The 20,164-nt window shown below is 41.1% G+C and overlaps 1 protein-coding gene and 1 pseudogene across 2 annotated transcripts in view; both read right to left on the reverse strand.

Annotated features, from left to right (window-relative positions):
* lrrc45 (leucine rich repeat containing 45) overlaps positions 1 to 20,164 on the reverse strand; it is a 20,872-nt gene continuing 708 nt past the window's right edge. Inside the window, exons 2-18 of one of the 2 annotated variants that reach the window (XM_047377919.1) lie at positions 19,712 to 20,013; positions 18,286 to 18,347; positions 18,118 to 18,188; positions 16,856 to 17,034; positions 16,506 to 16,634; positions 15,746 to 15,858; positions 12,711 to 12,769; positions 12,489 to 12,566; positions 11,342 to 11,477; positions 10,476 to 10,553; positions 9,102 to 9,213; positions 8,944 to 9,014; positions 8,434 to 8,526; positions 8,188 to 8,280; positions 7,928 to 8,101; positions 4,682 to 4,829; positions 1 to 1,328 (exon numbers count right to left, since the gene is read on the reverse strand). In XM_047377919.1, the coding sequence (XP_047233875.1) occupies positions 1,129 to 1,328; positions 4,682 to 4,829; positions 7,928 to 8,101; positions 8,188 to 8,280; positions 8,434 to 8,526; positions 8,944 to 9,014; positions 9,102 to 9,213; positions 10,476 to 10,553; positions 11,342 to 11,477; positions 12,489 to 12,566; positions 12,711 to 12,769; positions 15,746 to 15,858; positions 16,506 to 16,634; positions 16,856 to 17,034; positions 18,118 to 18,188; positions 18,286 to 18,347; positions 19,712 to 19,940 (2,025 nt within the window). In that variant the 5' untranslated portion in view covers positions 19,941 to 20,013 and the 3' untranslated portion in view covers positions 1 to 1,128. Of the gene's footprint in view, positions 1,329 to 4,681; positions 4,830 to 7,927; positions 8,102 to 8,187; positions 8,281 to 8,433; positions 8,527 to 8,943; positions 9,015 to 9,101; positions 9,214 to 10,475; positions 10,554 to 11,341; positions 11,478 to 12,488; positions 12,597 to 12,710; positions 12,770 to 15,745; positions 15,859 to 16,505; positions 16,635 to 16,855; positions 17,035 to 18,117; positions 18,189 to 18,285; positions 18,348 to 19,711; positions 20,014 to 20,164 lie in introns of both variants that reach the window. The other variant, XM_047377918.1, reaches the window with a different exon arrangement.
* The window catches only part of LOC124875465, a 13,529-nt pseudogene continuing 13,348 nt past the window's right edge, over positions 19,984 to 20,164 (reverse strand).

The raw sequence follows: 20,164 nt of genomic DNA on the forward strand, positions 1-20,164 counted from the left end.
TATTTATTTATTGTTTATTGACAAAATCACAGCAGAACTGAAAAACATTTGGAAAAATAAACATGATACAAAATATTTCCTTGTGAAATGAAGATGTAAACAGAATATAAGTTTGTGTAAAAAAATAACTATAAAAAATCTGATCTTCAGAGAATCATCTTGCTTCACCCCTTGGAGATCACCTTTAGAAATATCCACCCAAGTTTGCTTACTTTTCATGTGAGTGCCAACAATGGAGCTAGATGACCAATCACAATCATTTAGCAGCAGAATATATGCTAATTTGGCCAATTATTTATCAATGTCACTGTCACATACTTAAAGCAGAAGCAGTTTACCAATTTACTAAAAACATGCAAGTGTCTACTTTATCAATAATGTGCAGCAGATTACCTTTTACTGAACCAAAGGAGAAAGTCACAATCGTGTTCTTTCAAAATGCAAGGATATTTTCAATCCTCTTTGGAGAAAATTAGGAACCAAGATAAAAGCAATTATTCCCAAAATGTGAGATTCCTTTTCACCCATCAAATGTTAAATAAAAAGTTATTTTTATTGCTTCTGTCTTTAAACTATTGTTTATTTAGGATGTGTTTGGATTTAAATATAAACCTAAATACAGAATTTGATTACATTTAATGAGTATCTGGTTAAATGGTAAGGAAATGCTCTAAGTGCTGATCATTGTCCTTTCTTTGGTGTTGATGTTTATAGGCTGTAACCAGACCTGTTCTCACGTCTGGGTTACGTTGGAAGGAAGTCAGCAGCTTTCTTACACTGAAAATCGTTCCTACAGACAGTTCAGAACCCTGGATTTATCCCTGAATTAGATAAATGTTTTCTTGGTGTTTATATCTGGATCAGCACCACCTCAGACCAGAAAATGCTGGACATTTAGATATTTACAGACCCTTTATAAACAATCTGTAAAGCAGGGGAACATAAAGAACAGACTCCTATTTTAAAAGCTATTTCTGACTTTTAATGTGTCATTTTCATAGTACTGATAATTTTCTTTTGATTGTCTTAATATGGATCTTGATATGTTCTTGGTATTAACTGGGAGGTGGACACTGTCCTGAATGGAGCAACACTGTGTTCACAGGTTTTGGGTGGTATCCCACTAAGTCATTTCTTACGGCCGCTGTATTGTTCCAGAGGGGAGCCTTGAACGTAAGTGAGGATGGCGCTCTGTAGATAGCTGGCTCTCTGGGCCTCGTCCTCCTTCATCCTCATTATCTCCACTTCTTTCAGCCGCAGCTTCTCCAGCATAGAAGACCTTTCACTCTCTTTATCAAGGAGAACTTCTCTGTGATTATTCGTCAGAACTACAATAAACACAGAAGGATGGATTATATGCAACAGATGTGCATTTTCTCTTCTCTGTACATAAACCTTACAATGATCAATTTTTACCTTCTATGTACTTCACATGGTAACAGTTAATTTGCTAAGCCCCCTTTTTATTCTTTGTTGTTACTTAATATAATTAATGAAGCAAGAATCAATTAACTATTGGCTGAAATCGATTGGTTACTCTGGCTCAGATCAGCATCTCAAACTAAAAAACATCAACATTTTTTCTGTTTTTTAAATGTATCAAAACTGAAAACTCCCACTTTTTTTGATCTGTAAATGGATCAACAATCTGTTTCAACACATTTTTATTTTGAGTTTAGAAAAATTTGGATGAATGTTAGGAAAATAGTTTATTTTGTTCAAAATATTTTTTATATTAAGTGGGAGGATACCCAAAATGTTTCACCCTTGTCATGCAGTTTAAAAGATAACTGTACCAAATACTGAGGAAATAGAAAGTTCTGACCCTAAAGTTTAAGATTGTCTCTAATTATTCTGGCATTTAGCAGCCAGAAATCATTTAGGTAATTCTAACTGACCCAAACAGGAAATACAGGTCCTTCTCAAAATATTAGCATAATGTGATAAAGTTCATTATTTTCCATAATGTCATGATGAAAATTTAACATTCATGTATTTTAGATTCATTGCACACTAACTGAAATATTTCAGGTCTTTTATTGTCTTAATACGGATGATTTTGGCATCCAGCTCATGAAAACCCAAAATTCCTATCTCCCAAAATTAGCATATCATTAAAAGGGTCTCTAAACGAGCTATGAACCTAATCATCTGAATCACCGAGTTAACTCTAAACACCTGCAAAAGATTCCTGAGGCCTTTAAAACTCCCAGCCTGGTTCATCACTCAAAACCCCAATCATGGGTAAGACTGCCGACCTGACTGCTGTCCAGAAGGCAACTATTGACACCCTCAAGCAAGAGGGTAAGACACAGAAAGAAATTTCTGAACGAATAGGCTGTTCCCAGAGTGCTGTATCAAGGCACCTCAGTGGGAAGTCTGTGGGAAGGAAAAAGTGTGGCAGAAAACGCTGCACAACGAGAAGAGGTGACCGGACCCTGAGGAAGATTGTGGAGAAGGGCCGATTCCAGACCTGCGGAAGCAGTGGACTGAGTCTGGAGTAGAAACATCCAGAGCCACCGTGCACAGGCGTGTGCAGGAAATGGGCTACAGGTGCCGCATTCCCCAGGTCAAGCCACTTTTGAACCAGAAACAGCGGCAAAAGCGCCTGAACTGGGCTACAGAGAAGCAGCACTGGACTGTTGCTCAGTGGTCCAAAGTACTTTTTTCGGATGAAAGCAAATTCTGCATGTCATTCAGAAATCAAGGTGCCAGAGTCTAGAGGAAGACTGGGGAGAAGGAAATGCCAAAATGCCAGAAGTCCAGTGTCAAGTACCCACAGTCAGTGATGGTCTGGGGTGCCGTGTCAGCTGCTAGTGTTGGTCCACTGTGTTTTATCAAGGGCAGGGTCAATGCAGCTAGCTATCAGGAGATTTTGGAGCACTTCATGCTTCCATCTGCTGAAAAGCTTTATGGAGATGAACATTTCATTTTTCAGCACGACCTGGCACCTGCTCACAGTGCCAAAACCACTGGTAAATGGTTTACTGACCATGGTATCACTGTGCTCAATTGGCTTGCCAACTCTCCTGACCTGAACCCCATAGAGAATCTGTGGGATATTGTGAAGAGAACGTTGAGAGACTCAAGACCCAACACTCTGGATGAGCTAAAGGATGCTATCGAAGCATCCTGGGCCCCCATAAGACCTCAGCAGTGCCACAGGCTGATTGCCTCCATGCCACGCCGCATTGAAGCAGTCATTTCTTCAAAAGGATTCCCGACCAAGTATTGAGTGCATAACTGTACATGATTATTTGAAGGTTGACGTTTTTTGTATTAAAAACACTTTTCTTTTTTTTGGTCAGATGAAATATGCTAATTTTGTGAGATAGGAATTTTGGGTTTTCATGAGCTGTATGCCACAATCATCCGTATTAAGACAATAAAAGACCTGAAATATTTCAGTTAGTGTGCAACGAATCTAAAATATATGAATGTTAAATTTTCATCATGACATTATGGAAAATAATGAACTTTATCACAATATGCTAATATTTTGAGAAGGACCTGTATGTAGTCTGATCAGAATCAGAATCAGAATCAGAATCAGAAAAGCTTTATTGCCAAGTACGTTTTTGGACATACAAGGAATTTGTTTTGGCGTAGTCGGTGCAATACAGTACAAATTAAACAGTACAAACATATCTACAATATAATATAAATATAAGTGCACAGTTTTAAGTGAGTGAGAGTAAATATAGAGCAGTATAAGATGCAAGAGCAATACAACAGTGCAGGTGATCATTGTGCAAGTAAAGCAGTGCAAGTAAGCAGGAGTCCAAGCTGAGCGTTAATGTAACGCATAGAGTTACAGGTTACAGGTGTCCTGTCAGCAAAAAAAGGGGGGGTGTGGGGGAAAGGGACAGTGTCAGGGTGGTTTCCGGGCTTTGTTAACCAGGCTGGTGGCAGATGGGAAAAAACTGTTCTTGTGGCGTGAGGTTTTGGTCCGGATGGACCGCAGCCTCCTGCCAGAGGGGAGAGTCTCAAAGAGTCTGTGACCGGGGTGGGAGGGATCAGCCAGAATCTTCCCTGCCCGCTTCAGGGTCCTGGAGGTGTACAGTTCCTGGAGCGACAGTAGACTGCAGCCAATCACCTTCTCAGCAGACCGAATGACACGCTGCAGCCTGCCTATCTATCTAATGATAGACTGAGAGAAAAATGTTCTGTCTTTTTATAAAGTGGATGTACAGAGCTGTAAAAAAACAATGTACAAAGAAGTATTTTTAACAGCGTTTGTTTTTACATTTAAATAAAAACTGACATGTTGAAAATGATTTCTACTTTTCTTTTTTAACATTACAACAATCAAAGCTTCCAATAATAGCTGAGCAGTTTTTTCCATATTTCCTCTGCTGTTTGGATTATTTATCTTTGGTGATGAGCCCCAAGTCTTGGAGGTTTGGAAGGCCTCATTACCATCACCCTAATCTTTGGCTCCATCCACAGATTATCTTCAGATTCATGACAGGACTCTGGCTGAGCTGCTCCAAAATGTTATCTTAGTTCCAGTAAGAAGAAATATGTTGGTCAAATTAAAAGATTGATTTAAACTGAATAATGATGAGCAAACTGTATGTAAATAATTCAGATTTATGAGGTTCTAAAACACCATACAACATAAACCAAAGCAAGTTTAAATGTATAAAGATGGAGTAACATTAAAACATGGAAATTGTACCTTTCATCTCTCTCTCCAGAGCGCTGATTTTTGCTTTCAGTCCCTCTTGTGCTGTCCTCTCTGCTTCTAACTGTCCAATATACCCCTGCAGCTCCACTCTGACCCGGCTCACCTCAGCTACCTTCTCCTGGTCTTTGCCAGACAGGTCCTGTAACAACATGGCATGTTTAGAGAGCTGTCAGCAAACACACACACAAACACACACACACACCCGTGTTTTACTATCTTTATGAGGACTTTTCGGTTACTTCCATTGACTTCCATTCATTTTCCTTGATTTTTAGTGCCTAACCCTGACCCTAACACTAACCCTAACCAGTTAATACCTAGGGCAACTAAACTTTACAGCAGTGAAGCTGGAGATTATTTAGCTTGATTATTTAATCCAAACGATCTCACCAGGTTTCTGAGTGAGTTTGAGAAATGATGAAACAGATCCGATTGTATCAAATCTGAAATAGTTATTCTTGTACTTGTCGTCTTCCGCTTTATCTGGGACCGGGTCGCGGGGGCAGCAGACTCAGCAGAGACGCCCAGACGTCCCTCTCCCCAGACACCTCCTCCAGTTCCTCCAGGGGGAGCCCAAGGCGTTCCCAGGCCAGCCGAGAGACGTAGTCCCTCCAGCGTGTCCTGGGCCGTCCCCTGGGCTTCCTCCCGGTGGGACGTGCCTGGAACACCTCCCGAGGAAGGCGTCCAGGAGGCATCCGGTATAGATGCCCGAGCCACCTCAACTGGCTCCTCTCAATGTGGAGGAGCTGCAGCTCTACTCCGAGCCACTCCCGGATGGCCGAGCTCCTCACCCTATCTCTAAGGGAGTGCCCGGCCACCCTACGGAGGAAACTCATTTCAGCCGCTTGTATCCGGGATCTCGTTCTTTCGGTCATGACCCAAAGTTCATGGCCATAGGTGAGGGTAGGAACGTAGACCGACCGGTAAATCGAGAGCTTCGCTTTTTGGCTCAGCTCTCTCTTCACCACAACGGACCGGCACAGCGCCCCCATTACTGTGGCAGCCACACCGATCCGTCTGTCGATCTCCCGCTCCGTTCTTCCCTCACTCGTGAACAAGACCCCGAGATACTTAAACTCCTCCACTTGAGGCAGGAACTCCCCTCCAACCTGAAGAGGACAAGCCACCCTTTTCCGGTCGAGAACCATGGCCTCGGACTTGGAGGAGCTGATCTTCATCCCAGCCGCTTCACAATCGGCTGCGAACCGCCCCAGTGCATGCTGTAGGTCTTGGCTAGAAGGGGCCAGCAGGACCACGTCATCTGCAAAAAGAAGAGACGAAATCATCTGGTCCCCAAACCAGACCCCCTCCGGCCCTTGGCTGCGCCTAGAAATCCTGTCCATAAAAGTTATGAACAGGACCGGTGACAAAGGGCTACCCTGCCGGAGTCCAACATGCACCGGGAACAGGTCCGACTTAGTGCCGGCAATGCGGACCAAACTCCTGCTCTGCTTGTACAGAGACCGGATGGCCCCTAGTAAAGGGCCCCCGATTCCATACTCCTGGAGCAACCCCCACAGGGCATCACGAGGGACACAGTCGAATGCTTTCTCCAGGTCCACAAAACACATGTGGACCAGTTGGGCAAACTCCCATGAACCCTCGAGTACCCTGTAGAGGGTATAGAGCTGGTCCAGTGTTCCACGGCCGGGACGAAAACCACTGTGCTCCTCCTGAAGCCGGGGTTCGACTATCGGCTGGACTCTCCTCTCCAATACCCTGGTGTAGGCCTTACCAGGGAGGCTTAGGAGTGTGATCCCCCTGTAGTTGTAACACACCCTCCGGTCACCCTTCTTATGTAGGGGGACCACCACCCCAGTCTGCCAATCCAAAGGCACTGTCCCCGTCCGCCACGCAATGTTGAAGAGGTGTGTTAACCATGACAGCCCCACAACATCCAAAGACTTGAGGTACTCAGGGCAGATCTCATCCAACCCCGAAGCCCTGCCACCGCGGAGCTTTTTAACCACCTCGGTGACTTCAGCCTGGGTGATGAAAGAGTCCAACCCTGAGTCCCCAGCCTCTGTTTCCACCAGGGAATGCGTGATGGCAGGATTGAGGAAATAGTTATAATGTATTTAAAAACCACTGAACTTTATGCATGTGGATAATCTCACACTGTGGTGAAAGTACCACTGGAGGTGTGTATGCTTCCTTCAGTGGAACTTGGAAGAAATGTTGGTATCAGGGATAGGCAGGGAATAGATTACCTGTGATGTAAGGTCTTTGCTTCAACACAAACTTTTTAAAACAGAACAAAAAATGTTGGGAATTCTCCTTATAAACTAAAGCCAATCTGGGAAGGATATCAAACCCCACTACCAGCCCCATGTTCCAAAACCAACGGGACTAGTGCAAGGTTACAACTATTAGCAATATAAGCTAATGATGTAAAGTTTACACACCCTGGCAGAAAGTTTCAGAGAATATCAGTGATGATACAAAAACATTTGCATCTGAGAAAACGAGTCCCATCCACAACTACCAGCAAATATTTGAGGTTGTAATTGATGTTAAAGTGGGTCAAACAAAGCACTAGGTTATATGGACTTCTGATCAGGGCCAGGTGGGTGGTTTCTGTTCTCACTGGCATTTAAAAACACAATTCTTTAATAATAAACTAACCATGAGTGAAGGAAAACAGTTGAGATTATCATTCATAAATCAGACATTCTGCCAGGATATGTAAACATATGAAGACAACTATATTTCTCTGCATTTTCAAACAACTAAAGAATGATTTATTGACCTGCAAATCATCAGGTGTGGAAAGAAACCATTCTTTTTATTGCTTTACCTATGTTTTATATGCAACGCAGTTGGATTTTCCAGGATTTTCAGGTGTCCTGGCTGTACATGGTACTCCTGACATGCAGAGACAGGTGTCCTGTCTGCATGTCAGTTGACCTGCATTGCAGTTCTGTGCTCAAAACAAACGTCAGGGAGGTGAGTGGAGCAGCAGATAAGCTTGAACAATTTGAGTGAATCAGCACATAAGTTACCTACAAGCAGTGTTTTCCAAATAAACGTTGCATGGTTTGATAACAAGGATTAGTTGGAATGGAAGTACTGGACTTTGAGTATGTCTTGGAGCTATAGAAATAAGCTGAATTAAATTGAACTATGAACACGAACAAATTCATCTTGGGCAGGGTGAGTTTAGAAGTAGTTCTTGTGAACTGACTCAACAAAACCTCAACAGGAAGGGTGAATAAGAAGCAGCTGCTGGGTGTTGACCTGCTGAAGCTCCTCTATCCAACGCCGTAAGCCATCCATTTCGATGCTTTGATGGCTGTTCTTTGCCTGCAACTCAGAAATGGCCTGTTTCTGCTGGGAGCAATGGAGCTGCATCGCCTGCATGGATGATCGCAAAGAGCAGAGCTTCTCCTCCAAGGATGATACACGTTCCTGCTGCTCATGGGAAAAAGATTGAGATGAAGTTTAGAGAGTAGGAAGAAAATGAAGATTTTCTCTCATGTTCAGACTTTTTAACCTACCTCCTTCAAGCGCATTTGAGCTCGAACTTTTCCCAGTTCTTCCTCTGCTTGGGCCCACCCTGTCACAGATGCTGCTTTAGTTCTACTCAGCTCCTGCAGCAAAGAGACAAGTCTAACAATCTGTGTAGAATTACATAGGCTACTTCACAGTCAGGTGGAGTTTTTCATTCGTTTTATATGACACAGTGATATTTAGACCTCCTGCAACTTCATAGTAACATAAGAAAAGAAAGCAGGAATCCAGACCTCTTCCAGGTGTATCCTCTGTGCCTCTAGTTTGAAGATACGTTCCTGCAATGCTTTCTCAGTCTCTTCTAGATGCTGACTGATGTGCTCCACCTACAGGAGAATGTAGCTAAAATTTTCCCATTTCCATTTTAAAAAAATCCATCCTAAAGTAATCCAACCACAGAGACCATCAGATGTTTAAGTGATATAAAGCTCCAACATCATGTTGATTGTTCTGGTGGCATCTTAATGACGGCTGGAGTAATATGTCAACCACTTTTAAACATCTGACCAATCTACAGTCATATATCCTAAAAACAAATCATAGTAACTCTGAGAAACAAGAAAGAGACATTTACTGAGGTGGAGAGCAGAAGATCACAAAGGAGAAGATCTGCTCAAATCTATACCACCAGACAAACTCAGAAAAACACGTCATTCATACCCAGTTCCAGCTGTGATTAAATGTCTTGTTTTATTTCTGTTATGATGGGGTTTAAGGTAAATGCTGATAAAATGACAGAGCACCTCTTTATGGCGGAGACCTTCCATGTCCTCCAGGGCTCGCTTGGACCTTTGCTTCTCTGATTCCAGACGATCTGTCAAACACAGAGGATTGTCAGCTGGTTTTATGTGGGAAAATGACCTTCTCCATGATCAGCTACAGTTCTGAATGCTGGTGGTACCTTCTGCCTTCGTTAGTCGCATCTTGAGCTCTGCTGTGCTGTTGGTGTGTTCCTGCTTCAGCTCAAAGATCTTCTGCTGCTGAGACTTGCACCTGCATTCCAGCTCCTCCACCTAACATAGATCTATTACTAACGTGATAGCTGAGTTCATTCACTGTGGAAAATAAGTGTTTGCTCTGCTGATGATTTTCTACCTGTACAAACTAACATGCAAAACAACAATCTTTACATTTATGGTAGTTTAAATTCAATCAGAGATAGAAAATCAAGGAAACGTTAAGAAAAATTCCGAATGTAAAAGAAAAACCTGGTTTGTATTTTGTCAATCAGTGAAATACGTTTTTGACCCCCCATTAAAGCATGGATTCTTAGGTGCAGCTTTGCATCGAGAAGCTTCAGCTCGCTCTCTAGAACTAAGGTCTGGAGACTGACCAGACCACTCCATGACCCTCTTGAGCCCCTCTTTTGTTGTCTTAAAAGTTTTCCTTAGTGTGGAAGCCTACTCCATGGCCCATCTTAAGTGTCCTCACCTTAGGTTTCACAGTAAATAACCCCATTTAGGGTCAGCTGGGCCCATAATGTTTCCACCTTCAAGCTTCAGGGTGGAGATGATGTTCTTCAGCATTTTTCCTCCTACAAACATAATGTTGGTCTTACCTGTGATAAAACCTCTGAATTATTTCTTCACTAAGACAGACCTGTCCACACATCTATAGCAGGGGGATGTTAGACTTTAATCCATAACTATGGTGTTTTTGGTGACTGTGGTCCAACTACCTTCAGAACATGATCAAGCTTCATCTGTGTAGCTGTGGGCTAAATCCCTCAACTTTCTCATGATCATTCTCACCTGGTGAGACAAAACTTTGCATTGAGTTCAAGATTTAGGGCGAGTGACGGTCATTTCATGATGCTACCCTTCCCCAATAATGGCTCCAATACCGGTCACCTTCTCACCAAGCTTTCAGCTGGTGGTCTTGGAGCCCGTAGCAGATCTATGTTGTCCCTGACATCCCTTGACTTAACTTTGGTCTGTCCATGGAGGTTGAAGTTGAAGAAACTGATCCTGGGGACTTGAGTGCCAGATGTTCTGATCTGGAGTATTTGTTCATTAGAACCCGATTTATTTCTGAGCATAACTAATCTGTGAGAGCCAGAACCGTGGTTCTGTTGAAGGAAATCAAATACATATTTCACTCTATAACACACAAACCAACATTAAAGTTTTAAAGTCTGATTTTCTAACTAAAACTGAAACACAATGTGATTCTGTTTGTAATTATGAATCAAATTCCCCACACTTCATGCAACAGTCCTTATAATTCAATTGGTGTCCAAAGTTAAAGTCTCATGATACTCAAGCAGAGCTCTTACTTTATTCCTGAGTTGGCCGCTGTTTTCCATCAGGTTTTGGATCTCTCTGTGGAGCTTTCCCTCTCGGAGTGACTTTTCCTTAATGCAAAGAAGAAAAACATTGATAGAGGACCATGGCAATAGTTTATAGATGTGCATGTGCATTTAATACGAAGATGGATGGAGCTAGACCGAGGACAATCCTGGAAGAAAACCTGTTAGCGGCTGCAGAAGACCTGAGACTGTGGTGGAGGTTCACTTTCCAGCAGGACAACAGCCATAAACATTCAGCCAGAGATACAATGGGATGGTTTAGGTCAAAGCATATTCATGTGTTACAATAGCCTAGTCAAAGTTCAGACCTAAATCCAACCGAGACTCTGAAAAGTGATGCTCTCCATTCCATCTGACTTCGTTTGAACTATTTTAGAAGAATGCTGAACACAAAAATCAGACTCTAGATGTACAAAGCTGGTAGAGACATAATCCAAAAATACCTTTAGTGGTGATTGCAGCAACAGGTGGGTCTACAAAGTATTGACTTCAGGGGGATTGGACACACATGCATGATTCCCTTTTAAGACTTTTATTTGTGAAAAACAACCCATAAAACACACAGACGTTTGTGGTCATACTGTAATGTGGAAAATGTGGCAGAGTTTAAGGAGCATAAATGCTTCTGCACAATAAACACAAACACCTCACCTACTGATCTCTGATCTAGTAGCAGATACATCTGTGCTCTACAACACAACTACTGGGAAAAAACTTAGATAACAACCCTAATTTTCTACACATCCTTCAATTCTCCAAGTCCTCCTTTCTTTTTAATCATTGTCTCACCATGTTGTGTGTATAATAAACAGTCACTCAACGTTTCCACGTACCTCTTCCTGCTTCTTCCTCAGTCTGCTCTGTTGCTCCTTCTGTTCTTCCCTCTCAGCCTCCATACGAGACAGTAGTTCTCCTGTACTCTGGGTTTTCTGCTCTGAGAGGGCCAGGGCTGCTTCTGTCATCTGCAACCTACATTAGTCCAACAGAACCACTCTCAGAACCTGACAGTTGCAATCAATCTGTTATTAGAACAAGAGCAATCAGTTAAGTCAATCAAATGTATCTTGTAACTCCTGATGCCCAGCTTCAGAGTTTCAGATTAACTCGCACTGAAACCATAAGTCCTACTTCTATTGAATTAAATCCATTTTATTTAAATAGAGCCAATTTACAACCAATATTGTCTCAAGCCACTTTACAACTTTACTTCAGAACCTTTCATGGAAGAAATTTCTGATTGGTCTCTTCTTTGTAATTTTCCATTAACTTACTGGTTTCCTGATACAGTGTGACACATTTGATAAACACATTGGCATGACTAGGTCATTTTTTTCTAGATGCATGACATTATACAAAATAGTGCATTTCATTTGTAGTCAGAAGTAGGAGAGTCAGAGAAATCAACCAGGAAGGTCCCTGAACAACCCACCCTGCTACATATGTTGAACCTCTTCCATCATTCTTTCAGCACAAGTTCTTAACACCTTGAGATCACCTTGGAAAGGTCCCAACACAGAATGGGAGGTTAAGGTTGACCCACCAATATCCTGTGATATGCTCTGATGGAAGCCCAACCTGATCTACCTGGGCAGGTAGATGGTACTGATCTGTTTGGGTGAGACAGGACTGTGGAGTAATGATAGCAGCAGCAGCACAGCCTTGTGGTGGAAACAAAGTAGACTCTTTGGATGAGCGGACTTTAAGGTTTCCTGTGTGTCTTTATGTGCCTGTGATGGAATAATGACCAGTCCTCTGTCCCTTTTGACTGCCAGAGAAAGGCACCAGCCCCCGGTGACGGTTATAGACATGGATGGATGTTCATGTTTGGACATAACTGAACAGCAAACACTTTTTTCAAGGATTCAATTAAGAAAATGTTAAAAACAGAGGGGCAGCTGTCCATGTTCTGCTCTTGGTCTGAGAAGCTAATGTTGCCTCCTTCAGCAGGAATAACATGTGAGGATAGCATGAAAGACTTACTTGGCAGCAAGAGAGTTGATGGCTGACTTCCTCTCATTCAGAGCTTCCTGAAGCTGGGCAATCTGAACAGATGTTGACCTAACATCAGAGGAGGTAAACATGTCATATCTGCAGAGGGAGCAGATTCATGACATTCATGCTGTATTTAATAAGTGAAAACCTGATTTCATAAACACATTTGATTTCTTCAGGCTAGACTTTTTACACAGTAAATGATCTCACCTGCTTGAGCGTCCCATCTCCTCCTTCTGCCTGTCTATGGTCTCCATCAGGCCTAAGAACTGAAGGACAGTTAAGACAATCAGAGTCATGGCCTTAAAATGATTGCACAAAACAACTGTAAGTTGTTTATTTAAATACTTTATATTTTGACTTTTAGTAGCCCCACTGGATGTAATTCCTGACTGGGGAATTACAGTCTTCCAGACTGAAGATTGTTGTTATTTAGGAGCGGTTTTCCCAAGCTGTGAGGTAAAGTGGTTGGAAGACTGGATGAATCTGTCCACATGTTAACCTGTCCTTCAGCAGGACAATAAACCCCACATAACCTAGATCCATTAATTGGTGGGAGAATAAAGAACACTAAGCTAAGGACACTAAAGATGCTGCTGAGTTGTTTATTTTCACTGTCACAGCATGCTTAATCAGTAGGAGGCATCGCTGGAAAGTCATTGAGCGTCCATAGATAGAAAACCTTTCGACACTGTAAGCTAAATGTGATTTCGCTGGATGAAGCACATGATGCATGCTCAGTATGAGGGATTGCTGCAAAGTCAATGTGAGCCAATGTCGCTACATGCTCATCCAGGAGGAGTGAATGCTACAAGTCACTGACTCGATGCAATTTGCTGGGTTTCCTTAGAAAAACTTTTAACCAATCTGAATAATTAACTGAATCTGACTGCACTGATTGATAGTTAGGATTAAATTGGAATGTATAAACCTGACTTGAAATCTTATTGACTTCGTAAAGTGCCTTGAGATGACTTGTGTTGTAAATTGCCGCTATATAAATAAAATTGAATTAAATTGAATTACAGGTAGAATAGAACTTGTCCAACAGGTTCTACAGACAACCTGCAGAGGCAGGTTAAGAGCTCTTTTTAAGTTCTTTTAGTTCTCTCTTTGATGTTGAGTATAATGAGCCATATGAATGTTAAAGATAATGTATGATTAGTAACAAATTTTATATGTAATTTTACATTATTTCCATTAATAAAATAATTTCAGCAGAAAAGACTAAGCAGCCATGTTGGGACCAAAGCCATGGGTACAATATGAAGGGCCAGAAAGAACTTTTCTGGAACTTTCTAAATAAATCACATTAACCTACTTCCAGCACACCCAGAAACGGGGTAACAGCGAACTTCCTATCACGTCACTGTCCGAATAAAAACCCCGCTTTTGCAACAAGCTGACCTCTTCCACACGGGTCCCTAGTGGAACTGGATGGAGGGACACAGCGCGCTAATGTCTTTTTGCTGGCAAACAGACATAACTCTTCAAACTGGATCCCAGAGTGTCATACGATCACGTGATCATTTGCACCAAGTTAAGTAGGAATCAATTGCTGTTTGTGTATCCGGTATTCATTCATGAACGGGGGTAATTAAGGTACGAGCGTTGCTTGACTTTTCTCTCTGAGGTCAACAGAAGCAAACTGTGTTCCAGAGACTTCCCAGCAGACACCCTGTCTCTACAACGCCGAGTGGAGCAGTTTTTCCCGGTCTGAAGGAAGGACAACGGGGCCGCATCACCGTGGCTACAGCAGTAACTGCAGTTCAGCCGACCTAGCAGAACAAGCTGCCCCACCCCACAGCTACGGAGGTTAGCTGCAAGTTAACCCTTTGTTCACTGTGGATGCTTTCATCAACTTCATCGCCCCGAACAACTTTTCCTCAGCACGGTTCACGTAAGAGGTAGTGTTTGGGTGGAGAGTTTAGCTTAGAATGAAATAATCTAAACATTTTTCTTTTTATGACGTTTGGTTTTGTTTGTGTTGAAAATTTAGCTATCTTAGTGCTAGCAGATTAGCTGTTAAGCACGTGCGCTCAGGTTATGTGTTCTGTGTTTTTTAAGTTAAGACAAACTTTATTTAAAGGGTGATTTTTAAACACAGAAGATCAGCCATAACCCACCGTCCATGCTTATGCATTTTAACCCTTTTATTAGTGGTATTTTAAAAGGTATGTGTTTGATTCTGATGATAAGCTACAAGTTTCTTTTGTTAGCCTAACTCCTAAGAACACGAGTCAGCTAAAGATCATTTACCCAAAAAGGTTGTTAGTTTTCAATCTAAGAAATATTTCCTAAACTTGATAACTAAGTAAATACCATCAAGACCCATTTATCCGTAAAGATGTGGTTCTTATTCAAAATAATATTTCCTTAAGTATTATTTTACCATTTCCTTAATATTTCTTTAAATATTATTTTAATAAATAAAGGCAGCTAATGAGACACCATTGAGAATTAGTCATCAAGAAGGTTGGTTTTATTCAGCAAATCATTCTTTAAAATATTATTTAATTAAAATAATATTTTATCTGATCTTGCATTGTGAATGGTTGTCTAAAGGTATACCAATTATTGCCTAAGTTGGTTCCAAGACTAACTTAACTTAATTTCCAGATTTTTCAAGATAATCCTTAGTTCTCAACCATAAGTAACATTGCATGGTAATGTTGCATCACTCTTTCGGTCATGGTTTTCAACCACCTTTGATCAACTTGTTTATATTGTACATAGCCCATTAGTCTACCCTATTCTTTAATTCTGCTGGGTAGTTTAGTTGGATTGTTTAAACATAGTAAATAGTTTGTTGATTGGCATGTGTTTGAATTGAGTTTACTTATTTTTGTTAATAAATTATTTTATTTTAAGAAATTGTGTGAATTCATTTTATGTGTGTGCAGAGTTTTGCTGTTCAATAATGTCAGAGCTTGGCTCATCCCTTTCAATTTTGTTCTAATACCACCGCCTAGGCTGGTATTCACAGGACAACCCTTAACAGACCGAAATATTATTTAATAAAATATTAAAGTATTAATATGAAATAATATATTCATAATTACAACACATTATTTCCATTAATAAAATAATTTCAGCAATAAAAAGACTAAGCAGCAATTTGTGGTGAAAGAGTTGGTTGTTTTCAGTGATTTTTCATCACTAGTATACATTACAAACGTCATATTTATTATCTTCTCCAGATAATGTCTATCAAAGTGAACATGGGTCAGCTCACTGATGGTTACCTGCCGGCCCTTTTCCTCCTTTAGTGTCTGGATCTCTCTGCTGAGGACATAGGTCTTGTTGTGACTTTCTCTTAAGGTGAACTCTCTTTCTGCGTTGTGCCCTGTGGTGTGCTCTAAAAGGGTCCAAAACATTCACAATGTTAGCCACACAACATAAAAAAAAACATAAAATGTTTTTATAAAAATATATTTAGAGACAAATAATTGGAGAAAAGTTCATTGTCCACAACAGTAGCTCATGAGAGGAAATGAGACTTTCATTTCCCAAACTCTTCTTCTAATAGCTGTTTAGTGTTGTACTCTGGTACTGTGATGATTTATCTTTAGTGATGAGCTCCAAGTCTTTGCTCCTGGATGACCTGGTTGCCATCACCCTAACCTTTAGGTCAGGACTCTGACTGGGCCGCTCCAAAACATTAATGTACCTTCCAGCCAGGAGAAACAAGTTCAGAGTAAAATATTCTCCCAGGGGTATGAATTAATATAGACTTCACTATATAGATCTAAATAAATAGCTAACTGGGTTCAATACAGGGCTACCCAGCACCTAATCACTATTATTCTAATCAATCCTGAAATCATGATTCTAGTTGATTCTGGTAATGCTGCATTTGTAGCATAGCAAGAACAAAATATGAACATAGTTGCAATGGGGAAACATGGTTTTATTGATTACACTGTTGGATGATTTTAGAAGAAATTGAAACACAGCTTTAGTTACCTTTCTGCACTTACAGTAGAGGATGTGTGAAGAACCTACCAAGGGCTTTGAGAAGATCACAGGGTATGTTGTTTCCTGCCATCTCAAGCTGGACTATGCTCTTGTTTTTCTGCAGGGCCTCCAGCAGGGATCTCCCACCCAGCATACCAATGTTGTTCCACCTTAGGTCTGGAAAAGAGAGTGGACCACCATTAGTCATGTCAATGATATCTCACAGTAAACGTGTCCATCTTAGACCAACATCTTCACCAAATCAAAAAACAACAAAAATCAAATTAAACATTCTTTGAACTCCTGGGACATTTAAAGAGTCCATCCAGGATCAACAGTAGGAAAGCTAATCTATTAGCTGACAACTTTTTTCTCTCCAGTCTCTCTCCTTGTATCACCTAGCTCCTCCAAGGTGCTGTTGTGTCTCAGGGCCAGAGCGAGCTCAGATGCTCCCTGGTGGTTGATCTGATTGTTGCGCAGGTCCAGGTGAGTCAACGTGTTGTTGGACGCCAGGCCATCACAAAAAAGCGAAAATGATTCTTCCCATACGCCCAGAGCATTCCACTCCAAAACCAGCCTGAAAACATTGTTCACATTTTGTCACCATGGTGAGACCAGATGCAGCTTCACTCCGGATCTACATTCTGCTAATAGCTTTTATTTTCATTTGGAACATTTAACATCCTGTTCCAAAGCAAATATTAATGAAGAAACGTGTCAAATATGTTCTTACTCTACAGACCATGATGAATACAGAAGATTAATCTGTAGTAGTGTCAGCATTTTTCTTTAGAAACTCTTATATTTATTGTACAAACTGAAAATGTTTGTACAAGCACTGGTTCTAAGAACAGCTTCCCATCTGGGTTTCATGTCACCTATGAATGGGTGTTCCAGCTCAGGACCATTGTTCACCCAGGGTTTCAATCAGATTAGGGTCCAGTTATTGAGCTGGTGTGGAACCAATATGCTGCTCCTTCCTGGTGGGTCTGGTGTCGTTGTCGATTTTGGGGCATTTCCTGTTCAGCATAAACATGATCGCTTCAAGTACTTGGATGTATTCAAACTGATCCATGATCCATGGTATGTGATAAACAGATCTGACACTATAGTATAAAAACATCCCCAAGTACAAAAGCATTTTAAAATGATGATTTTATTTATTAAGGGAAAACAGCCAATCCAAGCTCACCCAATGTGAAAATATCACCTGAATGGCTCCAATAGCAAAAAAAAAAGACTTTGGTATAGCCTATTCATTCAGTCCATGACGTGATCTTAACCAGGCGGTTCATACCTAAAAACCCTCCAGTCAGGCTCAATTAAGACAATTCTTTAAAGCAGAGTGGGTAATTAGGCTTAGAGGGTCAATTCTTTTTTACATAGGGTCAGCTTGGTCTGGATAGAAATCACTATTTGAAAACTATTATTTACTTAGTTTCTTTGTCTCATATTAACATCAGTTTGATGATCTGTAACATTTAACTGGGACAAAAAAAAAAGCTTCTTTAAGGAGGTAAATCATTTTTCTCAGCACTGTACTGTGAAAACCACATGAAAACATCACCAAATCTTCACTAATGACTTCAAAAGTTTCCCATGTTCATTTTTATAAACAGACATCTTAGTACTGTTTTAATGGCCAGACAGGCAAACTCACCTGAGCAGTGTCTTGTTACATCCCAACAGCTTCCCCAGGACCTCGGCTCCTGTAGATCTGAGGTTATTTCCCTGGAAACAGTTTGCAGAAACACACCGACAGAAAAGGGTTTAAAATGTTTCTGCCTGTGTGATCTGTGTGCAAACTGTATGATTCTACAGGTGTTACCTTTAGATCCAGACATTTCACTGATGTGTTGTGAAACAGTCCAGCCAGAAGCACTTTGATACCTGAAAGCCATAAAAATGAAGAGATGGGATTTATTATTCAAGGCTGTATAAGATGGCTTGATTTTTGCCTTTTTGTTAGAGACACTGCCTCCAAACAATACATCATTGTTGTTCTATCATCTTGTACATGATACCTTCCCTTTACCTAAAGCTTTTATTTTGTCACAGATCATCCACCCCCTGCCTCCACCAGCACTGCTCTTCACCTGACTTTCTGTTCCTTGTGTTCCCAGGTACTCGTCCTCCTTGCAGAGTAACAGTTTCATCTGCCTCCTCCTTTTTCACACCTGTATCCTGTCTTACTTCTACTGACTGTTGTTCCTATTATTTCACCTCACCTACAGTGCCCTCCTTCCACCACAGATTACATAAATCCATCCATCCATCATCTAGACCCACTTCTTCATGCAAGGTCTTCGGGAACTGGTGTCCATCTCCAGCAGTCAGTGGGTGAGGGGTGGGGTACACCCTGGAAAAGTCACCAGGAGGTTATGGATATCCAACAGAATTTATTTTCCAGTGGAGGTCTGGTGTGTTTTCAGTGTTCCTTTAATTTTTTGAGATGGGTATTTACTTAAATGGCCAGCAGGAAAAAATAAATCTCTTAATTTCATTCTTAAATTTAGTAAGAGTCTTCTTTTCCCCCTAATTTTTCCAAGTGAACATTTATTCAGTCCACCACTTTAATCTAGGCCCTATGCTACCATTGTAAATACATATAAATGTTAATTAAATAAAAGGGGGTTAATTATTTTCTAATTAAAGTGACAAGGACTTGATCAGCCACTGCTACAGAGCCTTAAATACTAACAAGTATAGACAAATCCTATCAACAGGTAACCTGTGATGTGATCTGTTTCAGCAGCTCTTTGAATGTGGTTCATCTTCCTGATTGTCTGGAGGTGACTTCATGGGGGTCTGAGAGGATTTGACAGAAAACCAAAGTTCTTAGAGAAAAGGCAGATGCACTAGTTGAAAGTCAACATGAACACATGTTGGCATGTTGATATAGAAATTATTAATGTGCTGTGAACCGTGTGGAAGTAGAAGTAATTTAACACCTCCAATATTAAAACATTTAAATAAATAATAATTAAACACTACTCCAGTAATCAGAATAGATCAGTATTTCTGAACCCACAGCCTTTCACATTTTAGAGGTTTATCTGCTCCAGCACACCTGATTCCGATTATAGCAACACATCCTCAGCATGCCATCAGGTTCTGGAGGGGCCAGTTCATTTGACTCTGATATTTTATTTGAGGAACAAATAAAATAAGCAAAACACCAGCTCTTGAGGACTGGAGAATAACACCCTGTTTTATAGCATCGTATGTTCAACATGGCTGGAAAATTGACATACCTTCCTCGGTGAGCATGCAGTCACTAAGTGAGACCTCTGTAAAGACAGCATCCTTCTGGAAGGACCTGGCCAGGATAGTGCAGGTATCTGTGGACAGGCTATGTCCACTCAGGTCCAACCTGGAACTGTGAACAGCCCTGCTCTCCTGGAGCAGAGCCACAACACTCTCCTGAGGCTCCACACTTCCCTCCTTACACAGTTGGAGGTACATCCATCTGAAATCTTCCATACTGGATCACCATAGACCTTCTCATCAGAGCTGGACAAAGCTGTTACTTCTTCCTTCGAGGATTGAGCATTAGCTAAAAAGAAATGAGACAGAATTTAGTAAACTTTCACCAATGATATTTTTATTTTGGGCTTTTTTTGGCCCTTCAGAGGTGGACTTTCTGGTGGACCTTCTATCTGGACCTGCAAGTGAGCTTGTGCGTACTGAGACAAAATGATGCCCAG

Source organism: Girardinichthys multiradiatus, chromosome 10, assembly GCF_021462225.1.
Source record: "Girardinichthys multiradiatus isolate DD_20200921_A chromosome 10, DD_fGirMul_XY1, whole genome shotgun sequence".
In the NCBI taxonomy this organism is placed as follows: domain Eukaryota; kingdom Metazoa; phylum Chordata; class Actinopteri; order Cyprinodontiformes; family Goodeidae; genus Girardinichthys; species Girardinichthys multiradiatus.